The sequence below is a fragment of the Ctenocephalides felis genome, unplaced genomic scaffold, assembly GCF_003426905.1.
Source record: "Ctenocephalides felis isolate EL2017-DRISC unplaced genomic scaffold, ASM342690v1 CF-g0.4_SCAFFOLD_01604, whole genome shotgun sequence".
NCBI lineage: Eukaryota > Metazoa > Arthropoda > Insecta > Siphonaptera > Pulicidae > Ctenocephalides > Ctenocephalides felis.
The window spans coordinates 45,349,070-45,368,434 of NW_020537758.1; the positions used below are offsets into that span (position 1 = coordinate 45,349,070).

The 19,365-nt window shown below is 31.0% G+C and overlaps 3 protein-coding genes across 3 annotated transcripts; all 3 read right to left on the bottom strand.

The window, feature by feature from the left end:
* Positions 1 to 40: 40 nt before the first annotated feature.
* On the bottom strand, positions 41 to 6,618 carry LOC113373830 (mucin-5AC-like). The gene is made up of 14 exons (XM_026614103.1): positions 6,509 to 6,618; positions 6,040 to 6,435; positions 5,724 to 5,972; positions 5,255 to 5,650; positions 4,937 to 5,185; positions 4,468 to 4,863; positions 4,155 to 4,400; positions 3,686 to 4,081; positions 3,358 to 3,615; positions 2,927 to 3,286; positions 2,606 to 2,854; positions 2,173 to 2,532; positions 1,440 to 1,607; positions 41 to 617 (listed from the first exon to the last, which is right to left on the bottom strand). Exons 2-14 carry the CDS (start codon positions 6,399 to 6,401, stop codon positions 41 to 43), a joined length of 4,266 nt encoding a protein of 1,421 aa, XP_026469888.1. The 5' UTR covers positions 6,402 to 6,435; positions 6,509 to 6,618.
* A 401-nt stretch (positions 6,619 to 7,019) lies between these two features.
* Positions 7,020 to 8,835, bottom strand: LOC113373831. The gene is made up of 6 exons (XM_026614105.1): positions 8,813 to 8,835; positions 8,337 to 8,393; positions 8,066 to 8,269; positions 7,626 to 7,895; positions 7,294 to 7,544; positions 7,020 to 7,213 (listed from the first exon to the last, which is right to left on the bottom strand). The coding sequence occupies exons 1-6, from the start codon at positions 8,833 to 8,835 to the stop codon at positions 7,020 to 7,022; spliced, it is 999 nt and encodes a 332-aa protein (XP_026469890.1).
* An 84-nt stretch (positions 8,836 to 8,919) lies between these two features.
* Positions 8,920 to 18,683, bottom strand: LOC113372342. Its single transcript, XM_026612670.1, has 6 exons — positions 18,576 to 18,683; positions 17,556 to 17,701; positions 15,898 to 16,149; positions 13,201 to 13,425; positions 11,163 to 11,393; positions 8,920 to 9,728 (listed from the first exon to the last, which is right to left on the bottom strand). The coding sequence occupies exons 1-6, from the start codon at positions 18,597 to 18,599 to the stop codon at positions 9,413 to 9,415; spliced, it is 1,194 nt and encodes a 397-aa protein (XP_026468455.1). The 5' UTR covers positions 18,600 to 18,683; the 3' UTR covers positions 8,920 to 9,412.
* Positions 18,684 to 19,365: the final 682 nt, after the last annotated feature.

A 19,365-nucleotide genomic window follows, 5' to 3' on the forward strand; every position in this document is an offset into this window, starting at 1 on the left:
ATATCCGAAACATTATATAAATGCAAAATTCATGTTAAGATCACATATCTCCTCCGCCTAAATCCAGTATTGGTAAATCTGGTTCATCGGTTTCCGCAACCGTATCCTGCGGTTCGTCAGTATCTTGTTGTCTATCTTCATCCTTTTTACTAGAATTGGGCTGTTCTTTCTCCTTTTTACGTTTTTCAATTTCGTATTCCATGCGTGTTTCAATACCGAAATGTGGATCAAGGATTTCATGAGGTTCATCAGCTATGTCATGGGGTAGAATATCCTGGTCATGGTAACCATCAGGTTCGTCATAGCGGCTATCATCTTCGTCATAGGGCTGCGGTGGGGGGGTGTCTATAGGAGGAATTGGGGGTATATCACTGTGGGTTGCTGAATGATGGCTATCACGATCGTCTGCATTTGGGTCTTCATAAGTATCATCTTTATCTGTATCTTGAACAGCTTCTTGGTTTATGAACTCATCTAATGGTTTGGAATGCGGATTTGTTTTCTCAGGCTTGCAACCACCTTCTTCACAGGAGTCGTCAAATTTTGCAAGTTTGGGTTGAATTTTAATACTTCCTAATTGAAGGGGGTTTTCTTTGTTGAAGATATACCATCCGAACCTTAAATATTTTGTATCTAAAATTAGTTTGTTCTATTTCAATAGCACAGATTTCACGATCTATTGAGTTTACATTCTTTTTTGGGCCTCTTCGAAATTAATTTCATGCTAACTTATATTTTTTTAATATTTTTATTCATATTATTATTAGATTATATATAGTGCACATAAAATAACTCGATAAGACACTAGCCCTGATTAGTTTTACGCGACGATTGGCAAAACAACTTTTTTATAATTATCAGAAAAGTACAATTTTTTTTGTGCACGTTTTAGCCAGAAGTCCTGAACCAATTTTAAAAACAGATCTTAAGATCTTAGTTGGAAATCATGCTATAGTTTGACCGGGTCATTTCTTAATACTTAATTATTATATTTTTGATGATTGGATGGCGATTGAGTTTATTTTATTTTTACGATATTATTGTTTATTTACATAGTTTGAATTAGTTTCAATACTTAAAAAAATCATAAACCTTAATGAAAAATTCATTAGACTGTTATTGGCATTGCGTTCGATGATAAAAATGGATAAATTTACTATTTTGCTTTGCAGAACTGATGAGGTTGTACTACATTTGCACAAACATGCAATATTTTGTCAATATCTGTATTGAAAACTATAAATATTATTTATAAATGAAATAGATATAATTTATAGTATTATCAGAAACTGTGTGTTATTCGATAACGAATTTCGGCAATTCGCTTTTTTTTAGTAAGGAAAATGAACTTTAGCAAGTTAATTTTGATGCATAGTTTACGGAATTGTAAGGAAGAAGGAAGTATTATAAGATCGTCCTAATTTAGTACGAGAATTTACCATTTGGTTTGAGATTCCAATTCTTCTTCACTGATGCATTTTGTGTTTTCTTGATTATTCAATATTGTCGCAAGTTGACTATATTTTGTTAAGAACTGTTTAGTTTTACAGCTTATATATTGATCAGGATTCAGTTTTGAATTATGCCCAAGCTCATTAATCAGGAAACTAATTAAAAAATTAAGTAACAAATAAAACGTCATTGGTATAATTTATTAGAAAGGGAACACTTACTCATGAATTGATATTTTGGCATAATGTTTGACATTATGGCTGATTGTTCTGTTGTATGTAACAAAATTCAACATTTAGCTCTTAAAATTATAAAATAAGAATAATTTTTTTTATAAAACTTCTTAAAAAAATAATTTATATAAAAATCATTGATATTTTTTGTACATCAAATTAATTTGTCATTGCATTCTTTTGTTTTCTTATTTAATTACATCTTTCATTTTAAAGTAATGGTGTTTACAAATACGAGTCTGCTCATTGTGAATTGCAATTGTCTAGCTCATTGTAAATGATAAGATTAAAATTAAAATATTGAACGATAATGAGTGAATAATAAAACAGAACTTTGTTAAAATGAAATATATTTTTTCATATGTTTATACATATAGGAATATATGAAATTTAAGATAATAATAAAAGCTAATTTGCAATAAGTAAGAACATCGTTAACAACGCAATTTAATAACAATAACATATATTCATAACTTTATAGATTTACAATGGGCATGTGTATTCGCTATCAGGAACACAATGTTTTTGAATTAAGTGGTACACAGTGCCATTTGGACATTGGTGGTCAATTCTGACTAATTTTCCTGGTATTTGTACGCAATTGTAATAAGCCATGCAATGCGGTACATCTAAATTAATAAATGATCCTGCCATTTTACATGTAGAACTAGATTGAGTAGTGGTTGGAGCCAAAGTTGTTGAAGTAGTTTGAGATTCGCTTGGCACACAACTAGACATGGTAGAATGAATGCATCTCTTATAAAATTTACTGAAGTATGTTGTTCCAGGACATGCATAATGACCTTTCTGCAAATTTCCATTGCCATCGCGGACGCACAGGTAATACCTATAATTTAATAATGATTTAATAATTAATAAATTCACAGATAAAATTACTATTATAAAATTTGCAAACAAACCATTTGCAAGTTGTGTCTAATTCGTCTTTAAATCTGCCTTCTTTTATGCAAGTAAATTCGGGAATTTCTGTAGTGTGTGATATATCAGTGCTAGTCGGTGATGATTCTGTAGTTGCAATGTCTGGCTTGCAACCGGAAAGCTCGGCTTTAACGCATCTACGATATCTTTTACTAAACAATGTTTCACCAGGACAACTATAATGTCCGAGATTAAATTTACCATTGCTACCTAGCACGCACAAATAATACCTAAAACATTGAAATTAAAAAAAATTAATACTTTATGTAAATAACTAAATATGCTGCACTAATATCGCATACATTTTACAAGTGTCATCTTCATCGTCTTTGAATCGTCCTTCTTTTACGCAAGTAAAAGAGGATGACGGCTGTGTAGTGGGCTCATTTGTAGAGCTATTTGTGGTAGGGCTTGTTGGAACATCTGTTATAGAACTTGTAGGATTATCTGTTGTGGAACTTGTTAATATAGTTGTTGAACTTGTAGTTGTTGTACTAGTAAATGTTGTTGTTGGATTTGGATTAGGTGTAGTTGCTGGTATGCAGTCTGATGTAGAAGCCTCAACACATCTTCTGTATCCGAAACTAAAGAGTGTTGTTCCGGGACATTTGTAATGACCTTTCTGCATTATGCCTTCGGCACTGAGTACACATAAATAATACCTATGCAGTTGAAAATGAATTTAAATAATTGCTTCAAAACTGTTATTGTAATACAATAATACAATCTTTACCATTTACAAGTTAAATCTTGCTCATCTTTAAATCTTCCTTCTGATTCACAAATAAACTCTGGCGGTGGTGTTGTGGGATTTGATGTGGTTGGAATGGGCGTTGTTTCTGTCGTTGCAACTGATGTAGTTGAAGGCACACATTCAGAAAGTTCAGCATTTACACATCTTCGATATTTGATACTGAATAATGTTGTACCAGGGCAACTATAGTGACCCAAATTGAACTTTCCGTTTTCACCAATGACGCACAAGTAATACCTAATATCAATTCAAATAATAATATCAATAACAGTTATGTGAATATGTATATCTATATTAAAGTTTTTACATCTTGCAGCTGTTGTCTTGTTCGTCTTTAAATCGACCTTCTTTGCTACAAACAAATTCTGGAGCATCAGTGGGTTTATTGGTTGGAATATTTGTACTTGGATTTGTTGCTGTATTTTCAGTAGTTGTTTCAATTGTAGGTCTCGTAGAAGATTCTGTCGTTTGAGAAGTAGTATTTTCGCTTGGTGTCTGGGTTGAAACATCGGTTGTTGTATCTGTTGACCCACTTGTAGGTGTACTTGTTGGTAAATCAGTTGGTGCAGGCGTGACTGGAATACAATCAGAACTAGAAGCTTGAACACATCTTCTATACCCAGTGCTAAAGAGTGTTGTCCCAGGGCATTGATAGTGTCCCTGTTGCATAATTCCCTTTTCGCTAAGTACGCACAAGTAATACCTAAATTTAATTTTAAGCATATAATATAAATTTTACTAATTGTCTTTCATAAGTTGTATAAAGTTACGCTGACCATTTGCAGGTTAAATCTTGCTCATCTTTGAATCTGCCTTCTGATGTGCATACAAAATCAGGCAATGCCGTTGTAGGCATTTGTGTAGTGGGTTCCAGGGTGGTAATTGGTGTTGTCAAAGGTTCACATTCAGAAAGTTCTGCGTTTACACATCTTCGATATTTGATACTGAATAATGTTGTACCAGGACAACTGTAGTGGCCTAAATTGAATTTTCGATTATCGCCAATGACGCACAAATAATACCTATTGAACATTGAAAAAATATTAATAGTAGATTTAAACTGCAGAATTAATTTAGAGTTATATTTACATTTTGCATGTATTGTCTTGTTCATCTTTGAATCGCCCTTCTTTGGTACAAACAAATTCTGGAGCATCAGTTGGTTTATCAGTTGGAGTATTTGTACTTGGGTTAGTTGCAGTATTTTCTGTAGTCGTTTCAATTGTAGGTCTCGTAGAAGATTCTGTCGATTGAGAAGTAGTACTTTCGGTTGGTGTCTGTGTTGAAACATCGGTTGTTGTATCTGTTGACCCACTTGTAGGTGTACTTGTTGGTAAATCAGTTGGTGCAGGCGTGACTGGAATACAATCAGAACTAGAAGCTTGAACACATCTTCTATACCCAGTGCTAAAGAGCGTTGTCCCAGGGCATTGATAGTGCCCCTGTTGCATAATTCCTTTTTCGCTAAGGACGCATAAGTAATACCTAGAAATAATTTAGTGCATTTAAAACAAATTTCAACAATTTTACTTCAAAAGTCATAAAAAGTGACGCTGACCATTTGCATGTTAAATCTTGTTCATCTTTGAATCTACCTTCTGATGTGCACACAAAATCAGGCAACGCCGTTGTCGGAATTTGTGTAGTGGTGGGTTCCTCTGTTGTAATTGGTGTCGTCAATGGTTCACATTCAGAAAGTTCTGCGTTTACACATATTCGATATTTGGTACTGAATAATGTTGTACCTGGACAACTGTAGTGGCCTAAATTGAATTTTCCATTATCGCCAATGACGCACAAATAATACCTATTGAACATTGAAAAAAAATATTAATAATAGATTTAAACTGCAGAATTAATTTAGAGTTATCTTTACATTTTACATGTATTGTCTTGTTCGTCTTTGAATCGCCCTTCTTTGGTACAAATAAATTCTGGAGCATCAGTTGGTTTATCAGTTGGAGTATTTGTACTTGGGTTAGTTGCAGTATTTTCAGTAGTTGTTTCAATTGTAGGTTTTGTAGAAGATTCTGTCGATTGAGAAGTAGAACTTTCGGTTGGTGTTTGGGTTGAAACGTCGGTTGTTGTATCTGTTGACCCACTTGTAGGTGTGCTTGTTGGTAAATCAGTTGGTGCAGGCGTGACTGGAATACAATCAGAACTAGAAGCTGGAACACATCTTCTATACCGAGTGCTAAAGAGTGTTGTCCCAGGGCATTGATAGTGCCCCTGTTGCATAATTCCTTTTTCGCTAAGGACGCACAAGTAATACCTAGAAATAGTTTAGTGCATTTAAAACAAATTTCAACAATTTTACTTCAAAAGTCATATAAACTGACGCTGACCATTTGCATGTTAAATCTTGTTCATCTTTGAATCTACCTTCTGATGTGCATACAAAATCAGGCAACGCCGTTGTCGGAATTTGTGTAGTGGTGGGTTCCTCTGTTGTAACTGGTGTCGTCAATGGTTCACATTCAGAAAGTTCTGCGTTTACACATCTTCGATATTTGATACTGAATAATGTTGTACCTGGACAACTGTAGTGGCCTAAATTGAATTTTCCATTATCGCCAATGACGCACAAATAATACCTATTGAACATTGAAAAAATATTAATAGTAGATTTAAACTGCAGAATTAGTTTAGAGTTATATTTACATTTTGCATGTATTGTCTTGTTCATCTTTGAATCGCCCTTCTTTGGTACAAACAAATTCTGGAGCATCAGTTGGTTTATCGGTGGGGGTATTTGTACTTGGGTTAGTTGCAATATTTTCAGTAGTTGTTTCAATTGTAGGTTCTGTAGAAGATTCTGTCGATTGAGAAGTAGAACTTTCGGTTGGTGTTTGAGTTGAAACATCGGTTGTTGTATCTGTTGACCCACTTGAAGGTGTGCTTGTTGGTAAATCAGTTGGTGCAGGCGTGACTGGAATACAATCAGAACTAGAAGCCTGAACACACCTTCTATACCCAGTACTGAAGAGTGTTGTCCCAGGACATTCATAGTACCCTTGTTGCATAATACCCTTTTCGCTAAGGACGCACAAGTAATACCTAGAAATAATTTAGTGCATTTAAAACAAATTTCAACAATTTTACTTCAAAAATTATATGAAGTGACGCTGACCATTTGCATGTTAAATCTTGCTCATCTTTGAATCTACCTTCTGATGTGCATACAAAATCAGGCAACGCCGTTGTAGGAATTTGTGTAGTGGGTTCCAGGGTGGTAACTGGTGTCGTCAAAGGTTCACATTCAGAAAGTTTTGCATCTACACATCTTTTATATTTTGTACTGAATAATGTTGTACCGGGACAACTATAGTGGCCTAAGTTGAATTTTTCATTATCGCCAATGACGCACAAATAATACCTAATAAACATTTAAAAAATATTAATAATAGATTGAAATTATAGTAAATAAAAGTTATTTTACATTTTGCAGGTATTGTCTCCTTCATCTTTAAATCGACCTTCAGTAGTACATACGAATTCTGGAGCATCAGTTGGTTTATCGGTTGGAGCATTTGTACTTTGATTAGTTGCAGCATTTTCAGTAGTTGTTTCAATAGCAGGGCTTGTAGTAGACCCTGTCGATTGAGAAGTAGCACTTTCAGTTGGTGTTTGGGTCGAAATGTCTATTGTTGTATTTGTTGAATCGATTGTGGTTGTGCTTGTAGGTATTTCAGTTGGTGCTGACGTAACGGGAACACAACCAGAACTAGACGCTTCAACGCATCTTTTATACCCAGTGCTAAAAAGTGTTGTTCCAGGACACTGATAATGCCCTTTTTGCATATTTCCTTTTTCGCTAAGTACGCACAAGTAATACCTAAAAATAGTTTAATGCATTTAAACTAAATTTCAATATTTTTACTTCAAAAGTTGTATAAGTAGGCGCTAACCATTTACAAGTTAAATCTTGTTCATCTTTAAATCTTCCTTCTGATTCACATATAAACTCAGGTGATTCAGTTGTGGATGCTTGTGTGGTCTGTGGAGGATTGGTTTCTGTTGGTGTGGTTGTAGAAGTTAAAGGTTCACATGCCGAAAGATCTGCATTGACACACCTTTTATATCTGATACTAAACAATGTCGTGCCGGGGCAGCTATAATGCCCGAGATTAAATTTTCCGTTGTCACCTATCACGCATAAATAATACCTGTAGATTAAGGATAAATATCATATAATAAAACCAGCTGCTAATTTTAGTTGATTCGTACAATCTAATATTTACACTTACATTTTGCAAGTGACATCTAATGCATCTTTGAAGCGTCCTTCTTTGGTACATGTAAATGGTAGTACATTTGTGGGTTTAATTGTTGGTGGGACAATAGTTGTTGGTAAAGTGGTTGCTGTTGTTTCTGATGGCAATGCCGTTCCAATAAAACAGTCGGTTTCTCCTATTCCTACACAGCCATGGTGGCGATAACTAAAATATGTTGATCCTGGACACTTCTCATGTGATTTTTGTAAGGAACCATCCCTGTCATGCTTACACCGATAATACCTTTTGATAGATATTGATATTTAAATCTGTTTGCATTAAATTATTTTAAAAAATATGATGATATATATCTATTATTCATTGGAATATATAAAAATGTATATAAAGGATTTTATAGGTTCTACTGATATGCAAAATGTTAGTTTATGTATTAAAAATGTAAATGTACTTACCATTTGCAAGTAATATCGTTTTCGTCTTTAAATATGCCTTCTACTTCGCATTTAAATTGAGGTTCAGGTATATTAATTGGTTTATATTCTGATATATTAAATTCAACACATTTTTCTAACAAATCGCTGTATAGTTTTGTTTTCTTGAACTGTTCATGAGCCAGTTTGAGTTTACCATTATTTGTTTTTAAGGAAAGATAATAACTAAAATCATAATAATAAATTACATATTTTATAGAATAAAATCAATAGTTATTAGTGTAAAACTTACGTTAATCTGCCGCCAAATGCAGGTGCTTGCCAATAATGAAGCTTAAGCAAAAGTATTCTAGTAAAGTTCAGCAAATACTTTCTCGCAAGTCAGCTTAAATTCTTTTTATGAAGCTTTTGAAAAACTATAGCTATATATTCCATTCGAAGCATGTTTTTGCGCATCAAGCATCTTATGAATATAAAAACTATACCAATAACCAGCATATAATAATTTTGAAGTATGTTGCAAGATATTTTCAATACAAAAATGTAGTCCTGTGAAAAATTTTCAGACTTAATAAATAAAAAATGTTTATATATGAGAGGGGTGTTTTTTAGCCAATTAATCTGAGAGCAGTCAGTCCCTCTTCGATATTATTAAATTTGATATTTCAATATTTGATTTTTTTTCAAATCGACGACAAATGTAGATAGGTTGAGGAAAATTTGTGTTTTAAAGCCAATAGATGACTCGAAAGTCAATTTAATATAAACATAGGCAATTTAGCATGAGCCATTATAAAAAACCATTGAACTAAAACAGTCAGTTAGGAACATCAAAAAATATAGCAAAATATTTCATATTTGAATGAAAAAAAAGCGAATAAATAAAGCATTTATTGTTTTTTTACAAGCATAAATAAAATTTCTTAACTTAATAGCGCAAGAAGCATATTGTATAAAAAAAGCTTTTGTATAAAGTTCTTATTTTTATTTTCATATTGTGCCCTAATAAGATTTATACTTAAAACAATAAAAAATGCGTTTTATTAAAAGTTGCAAGCAGTTAAATAAAATGTTGAATAAATAATAGTGATAAATCATTGCATAATGATGCAACTCATAATTATTAAGTAAATTGTCTATAACAACTACTACATTATCAGATCTATCCGTCACTTCTTAATATTCAATAATATTATGGATATCAGGCCTCTTATCACTTTATAGATTTTTAATTAATCTATTTAATATTAAATAAAAAATAAATTTAAAACCATTAAACCGATACATTGCCTTTAAATGAAATAAATCACCATAACCTTTATTAAGCTTGTATGTAATATGCAATAGCAATTTCATATAACACACTCACTAGGTACATGTAGAATTTAAATCGTCTTTAGAAACTTCTCCTTTTGTACATTTAGTTCCAGTTTTTGTTTGCATATCAAGAGATTTTCGGCCAAAAGGAAATCCTGCTGTTGGGGAAGATGTTGGCAAGGTTGGGAAAGATGGTAAGGATGGTAAGGATGGTATGGATGGGGAAGAAGTGACACTTGCACCTAAACAGTCTGACTGGTATGCAGGTACGCACTGCTGCAGAACGCTGTTGAAATATAACTCAGCTGCACAAGCATATCGGGCCACGTCGAATACACCTTGAGCGTTTAATGTGCACTCGTAGTACCTGTAAAAAATTAAGTGGACGTTATTATAGAAAGAGCTTGCCTTGTTATATTACTGCACGTTTACCGAAATATATGAGAAAGATGAAGAAATCTTAGATATGTCTACATCTAGTCTAGCAATTTTGGGTATATTTTAAGCATTAATTATTTACTTGCTGTTTCTTAAGGTATGTATGTGAACAGGTTTATTGCCGTAAGTCGACGTTTTCTCGAAAACGGCTGGGCCGATTTCAAAAATTTAAAAGCCATTCGATGTATCTCGACGAGACTATCGTTTTTGTGGGACGATCTGCCGAGACGTTTCTTTATAAATAGCAGAAAAGTGAAACATTTTTCGTCCACGTTTTAGTCCGCAATTCTGAACCGATTATGAAAATTTAAAAACCGTTCGAAAGATATTGTTTGGGAATCGTGCTGATTAGTTTTTGGTAAATATCGGCCGGGCCGTTTTCTTGTAATCAAGTGTTAAAATTTTTTTCCGACGATTTTTATTATTATTTTTTTTACTGTAGATACTATAGTCTTATAGATCATACTAAAATATTACGGCCCTGCGACAATTGGTTTAACTTCGAAAATTTGTCAAAGTTTGCAAAAATTGGTATCGTTTTTTTTTGGCATTTGTCAAAATTAGACGTTTTCAAAAATGCCTGAACTGATTTGAGAAATTTAAAAGTTGTCAGTTTTGTGCGACGATCTGCCAAGCCGTTTCTTTGTAATTTGAAAAAAAGTGTTAAACTTTTTGTCCACATTTAAGCTCATCCTAACGAAACTATGTTAAAAAATCAAAATTGTTCGAAAGATATTAGTTGAGAATGGTACTGATTAGTTTTGTTGAAAAAAAACATTTAAGCCGATTTTTATGGAATTTTTTTAGCGATATATATCATGGTCTTATAGAACTTACTGTAATATTACGGCCTTACGACAAAAAGTTTAATTTTAAAAAAATCATCAAAGTTTGAGAAAATCAGTATTTTTTTGGCGTTAGCTAAAATTAAAATTAGACGATTTACTTGATATAACAATATAGTACTTGGTCTTAATAAACATACTAAACTATTAATATCCTACGGAAGCTGGTTCAAATATAATAATTGTTGATTTTTGAAAACTTGCTTTTTGAAAATACTCCTAGTTAACGTGTTCGTTCGTTTTCAATTATGTGTAATAAATCCACTCATAAATTAAATTATTTTTTATTGATTAAGTCGATTATTTACACATATCGGGAAGTTCATGTAACTTGCCTCAAGGCTAAATACCAATACCAACTAGTTTTATCCTACGATAAGCAAGAAGTAAGAAAAGAATAACCCAATAAATAATTGCTCGTGTGATGTGAAATCATGCTCATGCTGAATTTGGCAAGCAATATAAATCAATAATCGAAAATTATTTATTGTAGTACATATTATTTCGGTAATTATTACCATTTGCAAGAATTATCAGTGTAATCCAAAAACAATCCTGTCCGCACGCAAGCAAAGGGTTGCGATGGTCCTGGTCCTGGTGGCGGTGGTGGAGGTGCAGCTGTCGCCAAGCACTCGGATAAAGGCGCTTGCACGCATTGTTGGTAAAGCGCGCTGAAGTATGTCTGTCCGGCGCATGTAAAACGACCCACGTTGAAATTTCCTCCAGAGAGTCTCACACATTCAAAATATCTGATAAGAAACAGATCAAATTTAAATCAGATATATCAGATCAGCTATATTGAAAATAATTTTACTTTCCATTGACGAAATTCATTAACTGATATGTTTGGTTAAAACCAATTAGGAGGCGTCCATTAATCACGCGAGTTTTTTAGAGGGAGGGTGGGGCATACAAAATCACGAAATAAGACGTGAGCGAGGGAGAGATATAGTAAGATATCACGTGTATGTATTTTTTAGCTAATTTTTTTTTGAAACATCCAAACATTTTCAAAACACATTGCAAAATACACGAAATTTAAAATCTTCATTAATTAAGAAAATCGACGAGGGTAATTAACCTGAAAAACTCGGAGTCATGTCCGGGCGGAGTTATATCCAGGCGTAGTTATATATGGCCGGAGTCATATCCGACCAAAATATAGAAAGCACATCCTAAAGTTTAAGGATGACATGGTGACATAGAAATCTTGTGTGCAATTATATGGCGGTGATTATATATCAAGGGCAAAAATGGAATTTTTGGGGATATAAATATTTATATTTACTGTATTTACTACGTAGCGCGTGCACAAAATCAGTTTAAGTAAAGTTCCAATTAATTTTTTTTTAATAATGAAATGAGTGAATTTGTTTTATTGAAAATTATTAGTTATCATAGCTGCTAAAAAGAGGCTATTTAATTTTTCTACTCTTTTACATTGTGCAATATCAATCTATATAAAGATTAAATATTAACATTTCTAAATTTTATTATAAAATATTTAGTTACTAATATGATGAATCATGATTAATATCAAATACCATTTTATGTTGATATTCATATTGCAAGTTAATGATGTTGCATTCTTAACAAGATCGTGTATCCATTATTTTTCTACCTTATATAATAAAAAATACGATTAATAATGTATAATATCAAATACCATTTTATGTTGATATTTATATTGCAAGTTAATGATGTTGCATTCTTAACAAGATTGTGTATCCATTATTCTTCTACCTTGTAAAATAATCAAAAATACGAAAACAGATGTACTTTAAAATGTGAATGAAATATATGTAAATAACTTATTTATGACTTACATATACGCGATTTTTTAGGGGTACCGCGATTTTTACCCGTAGGGTAAGTTATAGTAATTGCAAAAAAATCGAATATGAAAATTTTTCTTCACGTTTCAGAGGTTTCTGAACATTTTGGCTTAGAAAAAAGTGGGTGTCTGTGTCTGTATGTGTGTGTGTGTGCGGATACAAATTTTCTCGTCGACGATTTCGGGAACACGGTTCAACCGATTTCAATTATTCAAAAAACATTCGATTCTCATTAATAAGGACGTGCTGATTAGTTTTTGGCTAAAGCAGGTCTAGCCGTTTTGGAGATACGGGGCAAAAAGTGCCAAAAACGGCAATTAAGTTTTTAAGATGTTGCGTCCGATTTTAATAATTCAAAAAACATTTCACATTGACAAGATGAAAAACTGATTAAAATCAGCTAAAGGAGTACGATTACTTTGAAAAAAAAAAATCAAAATTTTTAAAATATTTCAAAACAAAGAATTTTTTTTCAAAAATTTAAAATTTCTCCAAAAACCCAATTTTTTCAAAATTTAGAAAAAAAATTAATCTTTTTAAAAAAATAATAATTAAAAAAAACGGGAAGTTCTAGCAATTTGCCTTAAGGCACGATGCCATGCACCACTAGTATTGTATTTTTAGTTGATACTATTATGTTCGTAGGGTGACTTTACATTTCTTATACCTCCGCAATTATATAAAATATTTATAATATTTAAATAAAAAATGATATATTTACACTTTGCATGTTTTGTCTGCTGGATCTGCAAATGAGCCGCTCTGCACGCAGTTGTATATGGGCGGCGGCGTAGGTGGTTGCCAAGGCGCTGGAGGATTTCTTAGGCACTCCGAAAGGGAAGCGACCACACATTGCTGATACGTGCTGCTGAAGTAAGTAGAACCAGGACAATTGTAACGCGCTACACTGAATCCTCCGCCTGCTTTCAAAGCACATTTGTAGTATCTGAAAATTTTTATACAGTTATTAATAAAGGTCCTGATTGGATATAATACAACAATATTGGATTTTTTTATTATTAAACATGATTTTATTTGGTTTTATTAGTTCTACCTCATGGTAAAAGCTCTGGTCTTTCAACAAAAAGGTTCTGGTTCGATGTCCACTCGGACAGCGTAATATCGATCAGTAATGATATCGGTTTGAAAATATAGATCGCATATTTGCAATATATTTTCTGATGAAAAAGTATTTCGGGTCGTTACTGCAATATCATAGTTAGAATCGACGACCGTAGGGTTGCTTTCTAATAGCGTTCAAAAATAAATAAAGCTCTACCTTAGTTAGTTAGGTACTTTAGGAATACGCATTGTTCAAAACAGCTCATGAAAAAAGTTCTGAATGCTGTTAAAAATGAATTTTATATAAATCTTTAATCGCTTTGTCCATATCCAACTATACTTCATTCATAATTCATCGGCCTGGATACAAACGCTATAATTACTGCGTATTTTATTTCTCCCCATATAGTAATAACAAAAGAAATATATTTTGAAAAAATTGCTTATCCTTTTCACCAAACTTTATTATTTATATCAGTTAAAAAATAATATGGAATTGAATTCGTTGATTATTTTTCAAGATTTAAGTAGAACGCTAAGTACGATGAGCTTAAAAATTGGCTTGAGATATTAATACTTTCTATTAATTTCAATCATCAAATGCAATTGAAATAAGTTGTTTCTAGCTAAATAAAAAATTTCCCAAATGTGATTTAGATTAAAATCATATTGTCATTTTATAACTTATATCTTGAATTTTATTTGAAGGTAGATTATCATGTTTAATTACGATTCTTATCGTATATAATTATATTTTTGAAACCATTTAAAAAAGTTTCTCGAAAATATTAGATAAACTTTATTGCTCTTTAAGCTGTTTATGTTATACAATTAAATATTTGGACACACATTTTCACTATTACAGAAGCATTAAAATGGTGACATGCACGTGATTTATAAATAAGTTTGCACTTTGAATTACTAGTTCATGTTTTAATAAATAATATAATTATAATTAGTGATATTTTTGTTAATATCATTTATTATAAATAATAGTACCAAAGTTATAATTAAATAGAATCGAACATCGTTTCAAATCTTTACAGCAACAATTGTAGCACTTTTATTTTTTATTACAGTAATTCAATTTGAATATTTTGTTTTGCATTACGTTAATTAACAATACACCTCGCAGGTACGAACAAGTAGATACCTGTTGAACTTAGCACTGTTTTCTCTTGATTTACAAGAGAAAAAATACGGTATTGACTCATATAACACGTTAAATGCTAAGCTGACTTTATTTTCTTAACTTAATATCTTCCGCAGTTTAATGAAAATAAGTGTCTATTTTCGTAATGGTAGAGATTTTATATAAATTATAATTAAGATCATTTGCGTGTTATTTTAATTGAAGTTTTTGGTACTTAAACATTAGTATGTATTATTTATTACAACTGGTTTGTCAAAATGTATTTATATTTTATAAAAATCTATCCATTTAAAACAAACATTCGCTTGCTCACTATTTATTAAACATAAAAATATTTATAATTTGTAACTTTCCGTAGGTTAGTTATAGTAATGGATAATCGAAAATGAAAATTTTTGCATTTCTCCACGTTTTGAAGGTTTCTGAACATTTTGGCATATCTCAGAAAAAATGGATGTGTGCGTGTGTTTTTTTTGTGTCCGCATTTTCTCGTTCACGTTTTCGAGCGCACGGATCAACCGATTTGAATGGTTTAAAAATCATACGATTCCTATTGATAGGAAGATATGCTGATTAGTTTTTGGCAGAGGTAGGTTCAGCTGTTACAGAGATAAAGAGCAAAAAGTGCAAAAAATAGAAATCGAGTTTGTTAGAGAGCGAAGCATTGGATTTGAATGATCTAAAAAACATTCACTTTGTAATAATTGGAAGAAGTGGTGATTAGTTTTTGGCAAAGATAGGTCCAGCCAATTTGAAGATACCGAGCTAAATGTACAAAAACTGGCAGTTTTTGTGAAAAATAAGATTCCGATTTGAATGATTCAAAAAACTTTCTGCTTGTGTTGATGAAACAATTGCTTTCGAACAAAAAATTTCTTTGGATTTTTGTTTTATTATTTTGTATATCGAAATGGTTAAAGTTCTAAAGCTCACCTATATACTTTAAGTGAATAATTTTAACTTTGTAATTCAGTTTATATAATTCTTACAAATATTAGACGATATTACAAAATTTATAATGATCTATTTGAAAACATTTAATATTCGTCGAACATTTTGTTACGGTACGGAAAGTTCCAGAAATTTGCCTTAGGGCACGATACCATACACAACTAGTTTTATAATAATCAATGATGACAATACAAAATGCGCAATTTATTTTAGTTTTATAGAAAGTTAATAATATTTATATTTCATGCTCACCCTTTGCAAGTGCTGTCATAGGGATCTATAAACATCCCTTCCTGCACGCATGAAAAAAGAGGCGGCGGTGCTGGTGTAGTTGTCGTAGTCGTAGTAGTCGGAACAATTGGAGGAGGCAGAGGTGTAATTAAACATTCCGAATATGTAGGGCCCACACATCTTTGGTAAAACTCACTTATATACAAGTTCCATGGGCATAAAAAATGACCGCTTTGCAGAGCACCATTTAGACCAAGTTTGCACTTGTAGTACCTGGGGGATAAGATAATTAAGTCAAAAACTCATTATCTATCACAGAATTATTTTGAAATTTAGCAATAAATATTTACAACTTGAAACCAAATTTGAATCAATCTGCTTTGGCTCTATCCTATTTTTTTCTGAAATGTATTTACTTAAGGTTAATTTTATAACTCAGTTACCTAATTTGCTAAATATAAATTAATACTAGATAGATATGTATAATTCTGACAATAATTATTTCGTCAAAAATTAGTGCACAATTTTCTATAAATGGAATTATTTGTTATATGTTGATGAAAAATCAGCGAATTTACGAAATGCATATTAGTTGAGTCATTATGATAAATTCACCTCGGAATTCGAGACACCCAACTGTAAGTCTGTAGATACTCTGTAAATACCCATAAAAGTTTTGTCAAAACCTATATATGGTAGGGTGTACGTACCATATGTAGGTTTTGAAACTCTACATATGGTAGAGTGAACATACCATATGTAGGTTTTGAGATAACTTTTATATGTCAATATACAAGTATTTACAGTCTTACAGCTGGGTATCTCGAATTTCGAGATTCTTATTTAATTTAAGCTTAAATGACTGGACTATGTTCAAAGTGTTTTTTAAACTCTACTTAATTGTTATGAAAAAATCGGCTTTCAATACTTTCTTTAATACAAATATCTTTCGAAATTGGGTTCAAAACCTTGTGTATCATATATATTTTAACCGAATTATATGAGTTAATAGACGCTTTATGTTTGATATAAGAATGAAGATAATTTCTATACATCAATATATGTATTTTGCACGAAAAGAAATACTTTTTGCATATACGTTATACCAAACGAAATTTTTAAAAGCAACCAAATTTACTTATTATTTGTTTATAACGATTTGTGATTTAAAAGTTATAAAATCTCTTAATTGTAAACAATGAATTATAAATATAAATAATAATTATTTTATTTTCAGAATATGTTCAAAATATTTTTTTTATTTTCTACTTTCTTTACAACTGTTCAGTTAAGGTCATTTAATAAATTAGTGGAATTTACAATTGTCAGCCGTAAAGACAATTGTAAATGACATTGTATACTAAAGGGGTATGTAGGAAAACAACCCAATAGTTGTTTTTGCTTTGAACAAGTGCTGTAATTGAAGCTGGTGCTGATTAGATTAATCTGAGTATATAATTTACAGTTGAAACACCTTCATTACAAAGCATTTGCATTTTTTTTAATATTCGAACATTGTTATTATCATAGATTGAAAACATGCAATTATTTCTGTCGACCCCATGTCATAACATTAAACCGTTAAACTGTTTAATAATGATATTTAAGAAAGTTCATCAATTAAAACAATAAATAATTATGGATTAAAATTGATGTAATTATAAATATTTTAATTTCACCTTTTGCATGTAGGATCCAATGGATCGCGAAATAGTCCAACTCTTGGACAAATGAATGGTTGCTGCCAAATACGAACGCTGCTGGAATTTGTTTCAACTGGAATTAGTTCTTGAGACTCCAAAGACAATGTACACGAGAAGGTAGCCTATAAAATATTTATAGTTTAAATTTTTATAGAGAATGTTCATTAATATGTGAGGTCAGCATAGGAAATACAAAAGTATAATAATCTATCACGGAAAAAAGAGAATGTTACTAAAGTTTATTCTCACCTCGAAATGTTTCAACAACAAAATTTTATTTTTAATACCTACAATTTGTTATTTAATTGTTAAGGAAACTTTCAATAAAATTAAAGAGAACGTTGAGGACTCACTTTCAATTTAACATACAAACGTAACTGGATATAATTTTGTACTCGCATGATATTGACTTTAAATATATATTTTTTTACCACATTAGGTATGAAAATTTTAATAACAATCGCGATATTTTTGTATCAGTATATATAATAATACTTTAATAGTTAAATATTCCTAATCAACATGAGTTAAATTACTTTAAAGTCTTTGATACCACTGTCTCCTTAAATTATTAAATTTAACTTAAAATCATTCTGCTGGCTATATACAGTTTGTTAAATTCGTCAAAACATGCGTTTTTAAAACAAAAACTAAACCAAATCAAAATTGCGTTAGAGGGAAATTTGTGTTAATAATTGATACGTTATCAACATAAATAAAAACGTATCAATATATCTGTAAAATATATATATCTATATACAAAAAATGAAAATGCGGAAGATAGATAAAGTTGAGTGTGGTTGTATGAACTTACATGCATATACAATAAATAAATATAAATAATAAACGCACTGTTATAAGAAAAAAATCTAACAATAAGTATTCATTAGGTTACAAATATTAAACAATAAGGGTGGCTAAACTTTATACTTTAGTAAAATAAAATAATTGGCAATAAAAAGGATGAAAAATATATGAAAAAAACATAGTATTTACCAAGAGCACTAAAAGCAGTTTCATCGTAATGAAACGCGATTTAACAGATTCCACTTTAAAATAAACAATTTTTTTGATAATGATATTGTACCAAAAATTTGAAGTTACTAAATCGACTTCAAAGATTAATCGCATTATATATCTCTGCTCAAAATTGGTTATCTACGTAATCGCAATTTTGATGCGGGCTATTTAGATTACCTTTGTCGTAAATCAATTAAATACTTAAAAGCATAATCGGGCTTTAAACATGTACCATTGTGCATATACTATATTTTTATATTATTTTAAATGCTCAAGGTAGATATATATATATATATATATATATATACATATGAATATACATGTATATATATATATATATATATATATATATACATATGAATTCAAACACCTATTTGATGAAGTTAATTCATATATTATACCTTATCTAATAATAAAAGTTTTGAAACGAAAAGTAAATACATTTGTTTGTGAACGTATATATGCCCACATCTTTCAGGATAGTATAAAATATTAAAGTGGTATTATTAGTAAATAATTTTCGCCAAATATCCAAAGAAAGGTTAAAACTATTTGAATATTTGCAATATAATATTCTTCGAAGTGTAACGACTCCCGAAAGTTAATTTGCTTATTTTGTTTGACTGATTCTTATATTTGATTTTTACTATTTATGTTTTTAATTTTCTTATATATTGTTGTCAATAATAGCAAGTGATAAATAATTTAATTGATGTTTTCAGCTTTCGATTAGTATTTTTTTATTCGAACGTTTATGAAATGACGC

What these genes read in the sequence shown, in the direction of transcription:
- LOC113373830 (XM_026614103.1), bottom strand. Translation starts at nt 6,401, where the DNA reads ATGCAACAAGGGTACTATGAATGTCCTGGGACAACACTCTTCAGTACT. An exon ending in CAAGATTTAACATGCAAATG is followed by an intron (nt 5,651 to 5,723) that starts GTCAGCGTCAGT and finishes AACTATTTCTAG; the next exon opens with GTATTACTTGTGCGTCCTTA. An exon ending in TTAGACACAACTTGCAAATG is followed by an intron (nt 2,533 to 2,605) that starts GTTTGTTTGCAA and finishes ATTAAATTATAG; the next exon opens with GTATTACCTGTGCGTCCGCG.
- LOC113373831 (XM_026614105.1), bottom strand. Translation starts at nt 8,835, where the DNA reads ATGGCTCATGCTAAATTGCCTAT. An exon ending in GCTCATGCTAAATTGCCTAT is followed by an intron (nt 8,394 to 8,812) that starts GTTTATATTAAA and finishes GAACTTTACTAG; the next exon opens with AATACTTTTGCTTAAGCTTC. An exon ending in TTAGATGTCACTTGCAAAAT is followed by an intron (nt 7,545 to 7,625) that starts GTAAGTGTAAAT and finishes CTTAATCTACAG; the next exon opens with GTATTATTTATGCGTGATAG.
- LOC113372342 (XM_026612670.1), bottom strand. Translation starts at nt 18,599, where the DNA reads ATGAAACTGCTTTTAGTGCTCTTG. An exon ending in TTGGATCCTACATGCAAAAG is followed by an intron (nt 16,150 to 17,555) that starts GTGAAATTAAAA and finishes CTTATCCCCCAG; the next exon opens with GTACTACAAGTGCAAACTTG. An exon ending in TATGACAGCACTTGCAAAGG is followed by an intron (nt 13,426 to 15,897) that starts GTGAGCATGAAA and finishes AAAAATTTTCAG; the next exon opens with ATACTACAAATGTGCTTTGA.